This window comes from Pempheris klunzingeri, chromosome 9 (genome assembly GCF_042242105.1).
Source record: "Pempheris klunzingeri isolate RE-2024b chromosome 9, fPemKlu1.hap1, whole genome shotgun sequence".
NCBI lineage: Eukaryota > Metazoa > Chordata > Actinopteri > Acropomatiformes > Pempheridae > Pempheris > Pempheris klunzingeri.
In genome coordinates this window covers 5,041,570-5,053,258 of record NC_092020.1, presented here as the reverse complement: position 1 = coordinate 5,053,258, position 11,689 = coordinate 5,041,570, and the positions used below count along the sequence as shown (strand labels likewise).

Sequence of the window (11,689 nt, the reverse complement as noted above, 5' to 3'; positions counted from 1 at the left end):
GAAAGAGAAGAGAAGCAAAGACTGAACTGACACACACACACACACACACACACACACACACACACACACACATTGACACACACACATACACTCACTGACACACACAGAGCTTTACATTAGCTGAATCCTCTCTCCTGATCACGACTCTGAGCACTCACACACACACACACACACACACGCACACACAGGAACACACATTGTAAGATGTGTAAATATCATAGAGGGAACAGTCTGAGACCTGCGTGTATGAACTTTTGATAATCCTGAGGACCCCACAGGGTGCCTATTGCATGCCTGAACAGAAAGCATTAATCTTCCTTTGTCTATGGAACTCAGCATAAACTCCACACGCTTGTCAAGCAAAATGGAAAAAAAGGAGACTTTTTAACATGTTCGTTCCTTTGTATTCTCTCGGTTTTGCTATTTTTTCCTGTTGATTTTAGGGGGCAGGGGGAGCTATGTAGCAGCAATACAGAGGAGAATCCTTTTCACCACAGCACTGTACTACTTTTGTACTGATGAACTTTGCACCCAGAGCCACCAGTTCTCCCCCTTTCTCTCTCTTCTATCTTTTTTTCCCCCCTCTCACTGCATATCTCGTTGATTTACAGGGACCTCACTTGTTACTCCAGGCTGATCTAACGGGACAGTGTGGGGAAAGCAAGGGCGGTGACTTTTAGTATAAGACTGTGAAAGGTAGCCATCAATGCTGGTTTATCTGTTTTAGCCGATGAAAACAAGCGTCACAAGCATTGAAGGAACCACTGTGCTGGCTAGATGCACACTATTTCAAACTGTGAACTGTTTAAAACACACACACACACACACACACACACACAATTTTATCTGCAGAAGGAAGCTCCTCTGATAGAGTGCAATCCCTCTCTTTCTTTCTTTTCCTCTCTCTCTTTCTCTGTGTGTTTCTGTCCCATCTCCTCCTTCTCTTTTTTCTTAATTTCTTCCTTTGTTTCCTCTCTCTCTCTAATCCTCAAAGACTTGTGTATATGTGTATACTGCTGTGTATACTGATGTAAATGTTTGCGTTCCACTACCACTGTGATATGCTTCTAGAGGTAGCGGAGGGAAGACAGAGAGTATGTATTTGCGTGGGTGCAAAACTGTTTTTTTTTTTTTTTTTCCTTTTCATTTCTTTTTTTCTTATACAGTGAATGCAAGAGCTAGAGAGTTCTTTTCAAAGGAGTCACTCACTACAAAGAATGCACTTTCTATATCTCTATATCTCATTGGCTGCATCACAGGGTCTATGTCTCATCGGCCTCTTTACCATTGCTGTTCAAAATATCAGGTAAAAGCATTTGCCGTCTCATTTTCTAAAGATTTGTGTACAGTCTACAAATATATTTAAACATAGAAGAATATATAAATCTATTTACGTTTTGTGTCATAGATATAATGTAAAGTATGATGTATTCTATGCCAAGGTTTTGCAGTGTCCCCCTCTTCACTCTGTAGACGCAGGGTGTTTAGCAGTTGAACAACTAGGAGGCAGACAACAACAACAACAACAACGACAACAACCACCGTCACTGACAGTTGATTGGCAGTTTTTACTGGTTTCCATCACGGCTGACCCTTCTCCTGGTGATGTGTTGCATGAGAACAGGTCTGGGACTGATTTGATTGGACAGGGTAAAATATTGTGGATCATTTGTGTTCTTTTTTTTTTTCTTTTTTCTTTTTATCCGCTTCTCATGATTGCAAGATAAATTAGACTTGTAGCGCATGATACATGCAAAAGTACTGTTGAAGAATGAGTTTTTATTTCTATGTTCATAGATTTGATGTATTCTTTTTTTTTTTTTTTTCATTAGATAGTGTTTGAAGACACACACTGTACAGTAACTGAGGGAGGCATGTTTGCTGCTCAGTTACCTGATCTAATGCAGATCTTCCTTAGCATGCTACCAGGAGGTTTCAATTTGATATTTTGGTTTACATAGAGAGACTGACACGTGTCCAAAGGCTTTAGGAATCACACCTGAGAGACAGCAGTGCAGTTACTGCTAAAATGAAAGCTATTTCGACATTCCCTGCAAGCATATGGCTGATACTGGGCAGTCAAAGACCTCTACACTAAACGGTCTGTAATGTCTGTGAAAGTCGGATGAATCATTTCATCTGCAATATCAGGCCAAGGACTCAATGGTGCCCCCCAGTGTCGAAGACTCTGAGAGACATGCGTAGCACCTGCTGCATCCAGCACTATCTGTACTTATTCTTCATATTTTACTGTAATTCTTTGAGTGTAGGTTCAGGTTTTCTCATCATGTCACACTGTCGTGAAATATCAGACACACCCCAGAGATATAGCTCATGTTTTTTGAACGGTTCATTTGAGAGTACCACAAAGAAACTAAATGATGCAAGCACTTTCCCTGTGCCTCCCAGCCCTCTCTTTGGCAACAATGGACTGACTATACTGGCGATCCTACACACACATAGCTGTAGAAGAGTTACAATACAGTTTTAGTCTGCAGACCTCTCTACGTTTCTCATCTGTAATGTTGGTCTCCTTTTTCCAGCCGCTGCTCCGCTGAGCAGGCGACATACTGTAGACTATGGAGCGCGAGTTATGATTTGTAGGCACAGACTGTGTTATCCCTCCCAGATCTTTGTGTGTGTAGACCTGCAGAAACAGGCCGAAAAGGGAGATTCCACTGTGTGTTCTTTCAGGGGTGTACACCTCATGGTACATTGCACAGGTGTGTAAGATGTAAGTTGCACTGCGACATTAAAAAAGGAACATATTGCTCTTTTTCAAGGATAATATTAGCTTACTGTTATTCTGTACATTAAACTGAGTAAAGATGATATTAAAAAAGAAAGAAAATGACATTTATTCTTCCTAAAGTAGCCTTTTTTGGTTTCATATATATGAATATATATTACAAAAAATACAGATTGTAAACTTAAGTTGTTAAACTTTGACTTCAATAAACTGAATCCTCTGCACTATGAGCTATGTTCTGTTTATGTGTACCTTTTCTTGGATTTATTGAATCAGCATTACAGAATGTTCTGCAGGCTGAAGATGACCATTAATTCATTAATGGCTTATTCCAGATTAACCTGTGAGGGGTCCAGAGGGCAAAAATTGGCTTTTGGGCCCTGTTTGCAATGTGCATGTACCCTATCGCCTCCAAGTTCCTATCAAGTCCACTCCAAACTCTTCATTTGTGTTTGTGGTAATCTGATTAAACTTCGTAACTAAAACAATAAGGCTCTTAAAACTAGATTTTAGGTAGAGTCCCTCTACAAGACACGGCCATATAATTAGATAGTAAAACCAGATTCACCTCAGTTACTATGATACTCAAATTGTGCCAACACCCAAACACATTTGCAGTTTATCAGATTTTGAAAATCATCAGACTTGGAGCTTTTGGGGCCCCTGGGTCCACTGCGCAGCTTGCTCTGTCCCTTTGTAATTGCTTTACACAAGGAAACTGCAGTGACAGTTTAATAATTTTTCATTTCTTAGATAATATGAATAAAAATAAATTGATTAATTTACAAAACAACCACCATGACCTTAATGGAGAGCTTGGGAACACTGTGTGTTCATGCCTGCTCAGTGAGGTCACCGTCACTGTCCCGGGCTGCTGCAGGAGCCTCTTCTGTCCACTAGGTGGCGGTAAGTGACCGCGGTTCAGACCAGGCGAGGCTGCGACCGGAGTCCAAAGAAGAAGGAGGAGCGCTGTCATGGCGGCCAAGGTGAATGCTTGACATTTTCCTCTTCCCCAAAGTTTTTGTGTGTGTGTTTGAAATGCATGTATAAATGAAAGCGGGGATGTAGCGCTAGCCGTGCCGGAGCCGCTAATACGAAGTTGAAGCGACTGACACTTTCCAGGCTTTTAACGCTGCGCTGCAGGGAAACAGCTTTGCTAACCGGGTCCACTGTCTTAGCCTCGCTGAATGAGTCAGTGCTAACTGGGCAGCCTTTAGCTATCTTACGTTAGCTGACAGCAGTTTGAGCAATGCTCCCACCACTAACTCTGTAGCAAGCACGAGTAGAAGACGATAAATGTAGATATTTAGCAGCTGTGGCTTCGTCAGCCAGTACAGAGTTAGCCACAGTTAGGGGCAACATTACTGGTTAGGTTAGCTTGGCTGAGGCGGTAGAAAGTAAACATCCACAATATGCTGTAAATCATATAATAGTCATACATATTTTAAATTATACCTACTGTGTAATCCTGACCCTAATCAGATTACTGAGGCGCCGTAATTAAGAGCAATTTGATGGTACTTTTGGCTCTGCTAACGTTGCCTGTATTTAACAGCTACATATTTAGCAGGTAAAGCATAGATAACAAACAGTTTTATATCTAAACCTGATTTTAAAAGTGCAACTTGTGAGGTAATGTTTCAAAAATAATAGTCCACCAATAAAATATATAATCCTACTAACAAACTATAATCACACACTAACACTAGGAAAGTGGCAATTCTGCATCACAAGTGTGTATAATAATCTGCTGCTGTCATTCTTTAACACTGAAGAGAAAGTATGACAGCAGGATTTCTTCTTTTAATGTGTTTTGACCTTGTGGTTTTGCTACCTCTACATGTGTGAAGCATCTACATCTACCACATGACTCATCTGTCTATTACTGGCTACTGATCACCGGTATTGCCTTGGTTCTGTAAACTTACTGGTGCTAATGTTAATGTTGTGCTTCTATTGTGCGCTAGGTGGTGATAGTGGCCGTCCCGGCGGTGCTGAGCATAGCCTCCATCCGTGTGTACACTGTGAGTGAAGCCGAGGCGCCCGCCGATGGGCTGTTTACCCGAGAAAAGGTATGGCGGTTCCAAAGCATCAGTAGACGCCTTTCACAGAACTGTTGCACGTCTTACTAACATGCCGACTCTGCCTCTGCCCCCAGCTGAACATCTACACCCCATTGCCACAGTCTCCTCAGGCTCAGTTTGTTCCAGAGACGCCGGGCGTTATTCAGAGGGGGCTAACTACAGTGAGAGAGGGTATACTACCAATTCTCCAGGCTGTACAGGTATTCAGATTTTGCTGTGTGTATCTACAGCAGTGCATCAGAAGCCAATTAAGTTCACCACCTGCTGCTGTTTTAACTCTTACTTTCACATCCTGTCTAACACTCTGAACCAAAACATCGCTTTGACAGAACAAAGTGTTATATAAATGGAACAACAGCTAAAATACATTGAAGAGGTCTTATCTTGCAGCTGCAGTGTTAGTTTTCCAACCCTGATTTTTGTTCCTCTTGTTTGCGGTTACAGAGCACAATCCCACGTGCTGCATGTGCTCTGTGCAGGTACGATTTTGCATACAGCAAAGTTCAGGAGTCAGACAGGAAACAGTGTTGACGCCGCAGCTGTAAGGTTTGCTGCGAGGAGTGACAGTTTGATACTGTGGAAAATGAAGGGGAAAAACACTTCAAACTGACTCAGACGTAACTGTTTCAGTAGTGTCTCGATAGTTGTGTTGTTGATGGCCTGTTGTAGTGGTTTGTTTCAGCTTTGTCCCTTTTTTCCAACAGGGGGCCTGTGTCTCTGTAAAGAGGGGAAGTGTTAATCTCTACCATGGAGGAGAGGGTGAGTCACCAGTAGGTACCGTAAGGTCTCATATATAGTGAATACTCTCCCTCCCTCCCTTCCAACCAAGTTAATGGAGCACATTACCTCTACAGGGTGTTTTTTTGAACATAATAAAGTGTTTGGGCTTTAAACTCGTGTGTTTAATACTGACAACCTAAAAACAAATCTCTCATAGTGCACCCAAGTCATCTATTTATTCCCTTATTAAATTATTTCTTGATGTAGAACTGTTACACTTTGTTAGATTACGTTATAAAATAGCACACAGTTCCCATCATTCTCTGTTGCATTTCTCTTGGATATCTTATGTCCCCGTCCTCAGAAAATATGGTAGAAAAGCACAGTTGCATTTTACTATGCATAAATGGTACTGCTGCACATAACATTATCATTATTAGAATTATTTAGGTCACCACTCTTATTACTGCTATTGTAGTAAATAATGTCACAATATGAGATTCAGAATTTAGAAAATTAAAGGAATAGTTCTCATCATGTGGACTGTGTTTGTGTGTTTCCCAGATGTGTACTATTACTTGAAAGACCCTCCCCCGGGTTTTCTGCCCAGGTTTGCTACCATCACCATGGCCGGCCTGGTCGGCATGTTCTTGGCACAGAAAGGTAACCTTATCCACAGTTACTATCTCACACCTAAGCTCAGCAAGGAGTGTTTATTGTGTCTATTTCTAAGTGCATGTCACAATATTAACACTATAAGAGTGATAAACGTGTATGAATGGTCACATACAGTCATGTCATATCACAGTATCTAAGCATGTGATGCTTGTTATAAGAACTTCAGCACCAAGGCCGGGTATTGTTAATCTTTTCAGTTCTACTGCTATCACAGCAATGCGTTTCCAGTATCCCTACGTTACTGAGTATAGATAAATGTTTAGTGTCATCTTCACACAAACAGTTGTTTAAACAGAGGGGAGATAATAGATGGTTTTGCAACAGTTTTTCTCCACAGGAAATCCAAATTGTCAGTGTGTTTACATGCACATGAGTCTCTTGATTATAATAAGATCATCATCCCAGTAATGATGATCCTGGTTTCTGAACATTCCTTGTTGGTACATAAGCCACTGTGGCTGAAATGATGCGAAAACAAGACTCAGCTGCACACAGATGATCAGAAACCTGGATACTGTTGACTCATACCAACTGGGCTGTGAAAAACCATATCCTGAATAAGATCAAGGCTAAAATCTGGGATGCTAACATGCATGGAAGTATGTGGCATGTTGATGTATCAGTGTTGTATTTGAAACATGCTATTTCACTTTCATAAAAAAGGAACTGCAGCAACTCACTTGAAACATGCACGCTAGCTCAGTGCCTCTATAGCAGCTGTGGTGATGTAACAGCTGTACATAATAAATAAAGCATCACAGTTTTTCTCTCATATTTACTGTGATCTCAAATTTTCGATTATTCAGTTCTCATTTCACCCTGAATATCGACGTCTTGGGCACATTGTATAACATAACGCCCTCTTCCTACAGCAGATGCACACATGATGCACACATGATGCACACATGATGCACTTGTACATACTTGAAGTGTATGTAACCTGATTTGTTCCCGGTCACATCTGTCACTGAATTTAAGCGTTGGTAGACCACAGCTGTAATCACCTGACTGCTAAACCACAGAGGTACAAAGAGTACAACACAAGTTTCTCTTTCACTTTTCTCACCACTCTTTCTTGTTGCCTTACTCTGTCTGTGAGGGTCAATGATATCTAGTCATTAATATTGTTCAAGTCATTCCTGATATAGACACCTGTTTACTAAATCTAAGCAATGATTGCCTTTCTTCATTGTAAATTGTATTTTAGGCTCTCGTTTCAAGAGGTTAGCCGTTCCACTGGGCCTGATGAGTGCAGGAGCCTCAGTTTGCTACCCAGCCCAAGCTGTGGCTGTGTTAAAGGTAACGCTACTTCTTTTGTGTGTTTTTATGCTTCATGATACCTGTTACAAACCTTAATATTTGCAGAGTTTAACTCTATTGTTGTCTTTTGTGCTCCATAGGTGTCAGGTAAGAAGGTGTATTCTGCAGGGCAGTGGAGCAGCGCGGCGGTGGCTTCACTGCTCACCTCCAAGTCCCAGGAGCCTGTCGCTAAAGAGATCATTGCTTCACAACCACAGGTTAACGGCCACATTGAGTTACCGAAGAGATTTGTTATGATCATTATGTATGGGCGTAACCAGCTAGTTTGAAATAGAAAGTACTGTAAAGCTGTTTTTATTGTGTGTGTGACTAAAACCAAAACAGCAGATCAACCCATATTTTGGTCGCTCTCTCCCCACTGAATGATTTCCACTCAAAATGTTCTTACTTGCCATAAACTTCCCCCCACTTCTCAATAGATTGTGTTCAAGCACTTTGTCTTTTGATAATGATTATACTGTTACTCTGATCTCTGAGCTTCATATGTAGTGTCTTTGCTATCTACAAATCAGCACATCAGTCCGTATTGTCAGTTAAATGCCTGAAATGTGAAATGATAATGTAAGCGACCATGTTTTTTTCTTCTCTCCAATCAGTGAAATAAATATAACCTATTAGAACTGAAATGTTCAGGAAAATTGTAAATCTAGTGCTTCAGCTTATTCTGTTTCTAGATTAAATGTGTTATTTTATATTGAGCAATTTGAGTAATTTAAAGCTTTATTTCTTATCCACACGTCGTCAGGTAGCTACAGTGCCAAATCCACAGTCTGCAGTAGTTGAGGAGGCCTCAGAGGGCAGCTCCACCTCAGACAGCTCAGCCCAGAGCTCTGCAATGCCAGAGATAGAGGTGGAATCAGCTGAGTCAGTTCCAGTCTCTGACGAGCCCATTGTCGCTGTCATAACAGAGGCATCATCAGTAACACTCACAGAGATATCCCCCGAACAGACCCCAACAGAGACCGACACAGGTATTATAGTTATTGATCTTTGTCTGCTTCTTTCTCCGTCTCCATCTCTTTTGTTTTACACACAATCACACAATGGCTTCCAGTGATGATTTGCTCTATTTCCTCTCTTGTCCAGATCCAGTGGCTCATTCTGTGTCAGCAGGGACAGAGACTGCCACAACCTCTGAGGAAGTACCTGCGCCTGTTGAAAGTGAGGAGGCCTCAGAGACAAAACAAGCAGCAGAGGACGTCTCCGCTGACAGCAGCCCTGCTGGCACCGCACAGAGCTTAGAACCTGAGACGATAGAGACTCCCCCAGCCGAGTCTGCCCCAGCCGAGTCAGCCCCGGAGGAGCCTGCCCCAGCCGAGTCTGCCCCAGCCGAGTCTGCCCCAGCCGAGTCTGCCCCAGCCGAGTCAGCCCCGGAGGAGCCTGCCCCAGCCGAGTCTGCCCCAGCCGAGTCTGCCCCAGCCGAGTCTGCCCCAGCCGAGTCTGCCCCGGAGGAGTCTGCCCCAGCCGAGTCAGCCCCAGAGGAGTCTGCCCCAGCCGAGTCTGCCCCAGCCGAGTCTGCCCCAGCTGAGTCTGCCCCAGCCGAGTCTGCCCCAGCCGAGTCTGCCCCGGAGGAGTCTGCCCCGGAGGAGTCTGCCCCAGCCGAGTCTGCCCCTGAGGAGTCTGCCCCAGTCGAGTCAGCCCCGGAGGAGTCTGCCCCAGCCGAGTCTGCCCCATCCGAGTCTGCCCCATCCGAGTCTGCCCCAGTCGAGTCAGCCCCAGTCGAGTCAGCCCCAGTCGAGTCTGCCCCATCCGAGTCAGCCCCATCCGAGTCTGCCCCAGTCGAGTCAGCCCCAGCCGAGTCAGCCCCATCCGAGTCAGCCCCATCCGAGTCAGCCCCAGTCGAGTCAGCCCCATCCGAGTCTGCCCCAGCTGAATCTGCCCCAGCTGAGTCTTCCCCTTCCTCTGAAGAACCACCTGTCCCAAAGGGCTCAGATGAGCCAGCAGGTACCAGAAATATTCTGCCTCATAATGTCAAAAAGCAGAAAAGTGCACTGTTGATGCCAAATTAAAATGATGCTACCTTAAATCTGTGACCATGAAAAACTAATTTCGGTATAGAAATGGTTTCACTGGAAATGAAGGAACTACTTAAGTGTGTGTGTGTAAATTATGTAAAATGATGGTTCTGTTTGTTGAAATCTTAAAAAAATGATCCTATTAATGTCTGGAAACAGTTTGTGAAAGCTATTTCCACGTCCCTTCATTAATTCTTTTTAGGACTGACCAGCAGAGTACTGATTGTTGTTAACTGCCGAATTAGAATTTTCTAAATGTTATCACTATTAATAATATTAGTAGGAGGTCACGGTAGCTTTCATAACACATCAGTTCATGTCCCTGTTGCTGACTGTGTATTTTCACCGCTCCTCAGTGTCAGTAGTTGAATCAGCGGAGCCAGAACCTGCTGCTCTACCAGAGTTGGCTGACCCACCACAAGTTGCTGCTGTGGATGACACACCAACCCCAACCCTCGCACCACCACCTCCACAGCAGCCTGCGGCAGAAAACAGCAAAGGTACTGTGAACACCTGCTGCACTTACATCGCTGCTCCGGTATGTGAGCCGGGAATCAATGTACTCAAACACACAGACTTCCTCAAACACACCGTGCGACTCCTCTGAGAATTACCTGAATTCCAAGACACCTTCATATGTTTGGGCTTACTTTTGTTAGTAGGTGTAATGCTGACTTTCCAGACTTTAGATGAGCTGATCATGCTAGTCAGTTTCCTCCAGATTATCACAAGCTTGCTCTGAAAATATGAAAACAAAAACAACAGCAGCGCAGCCAGTTTCACTCCTCCAGCATTCAGCGCCTGACACACACAGGTATTTATTGCCAGTCTTAAAACAGTCAAACACACACCAGCCTTGGCCCTTTGGAGAGCCCATTTATAAATTCACCAGTTTGCTAGATTGAGGAGTGAATGAGTTCTGCGAAATATTGACTGTTTGCCCCATAACCTGTGGGATCCTTCTGTTTAGATGCAAAGAATAATATCCACCAAATAAAACATGAGAGGGGTTGGAGTGCTACCAGAGTTAACTTTTAGATATATGCAGTTCGAAAACTTTGGTCATGCATTAGACCCAAAGTTTGCATCAGTCTAGATGGCCCAGCTTTAACCTAACCTGAGCAGAAAGACAATTTCCAAGCATTACTAACACAGTCTTCTTTTGCACTGAAAAACAGAATCTGTCTGCTCGCTCTAAATAACCCACCGGTCTTTTACAAAAACACACTCTCAAACGCACCAGATGTTAGGCCATTTTAGGGACAAATGTGGTGTGTCTGAACATTTTTGGGTCTCATCAGTATTGTACAGTCACACAAAGATTGACAGACACAGTGTTTTTGACTCTGATCCTTTTTTATTTGTTCTTATTTGGGTTATGAAGTAATTTATTGTCAGTCTGGGTAGATGGACCAGCTAAATCCCTCAAAGGGACAGGTTACATTTCTGTGCTTGTTACTGAGATCTTGTTGCATTTCTCTTGCTGCCCTCCAGAGGGCTCTGCTTTCAAGCCAGACCATGCCCTGATGGACTTCGGCCAGTCCAGCCCCGAGGATGAAGACCTGTACAGCACACGCAGCTGAGACCACAGCCGGCCGCAGGAGAGCCCCTCATTCCCACACTGCCATCTCACAGCTCGCTCCCTCTCGCTACCATTCTGCTGTGTAAATAGGTCATTTTGTAAGCAAGCCGAGTAACAAAGTCTTTCATCAACATTTCCATTTTCATTTCTCCAGCCCACATTACTTGCATTTCCACAGAAACAGGTCCAAGTACATTTGCATTGTAACGGCAATGCAGTGAATTCCAGTACACAGAACTGAGTCAGTTTTTGTAGAAGGACAAGAACCTGGAAAAAAAAAAAAACTACACCCACAACTTTTTACAAGTCTCCTAATTCACAGATGGCAGATAGTGAACGTTCTCTCTGTTTGTGTCATTTACGTATTGCTTTCACAGTCATGGAGCTTTTATTTATTGTAATTTAGCCCACTGTGTCGGTGAGATGAAAATACTGCACATGCTGGTAATGGTTACAAGATGGACTAGTGCTGCTCCATTTTGTTGCATCATAATTTGTTCTCAGCTGTTTAGAACCAAAAATAAATCTATATTTTTCACGA

The 11,689-nt window shown here is 43.2% G+C and overlaps 1 protein-coding gene across 1 annotated transcript; it reads left to right on the top strand.

Annotated features, from left to right (window-relative positions):
• Positions 1-3,685: 3,685 nt before the first annotated feature.
• apool (apolipoprotein O-like) lies at positions 3,686-11,689 on the top strand. Its single transcript, XM_070837460.1, has 11 exons — positions 3,686-3,735; positions 4,717-4,821; positions 4,908-5,033; positions 5,538-5,592; positions 6,118-6,216; positions 7,439-7,530; positions 7,632-7,748; positions 8,297-8,522; positions 8,638-9,495; positions 9,923-10,066; positions 11,061-11,689. Exons 1-11 carry the CDS (start codon positions 3,724-3,726, stop codon positions 11,147-11,149), a joined length of 1,923 nt encoding a protein of 640 aa, XP_070693561.1. The 5' UTR covers positions 3,686-3,723; the 3' UTR covers positions 11,150-11,689.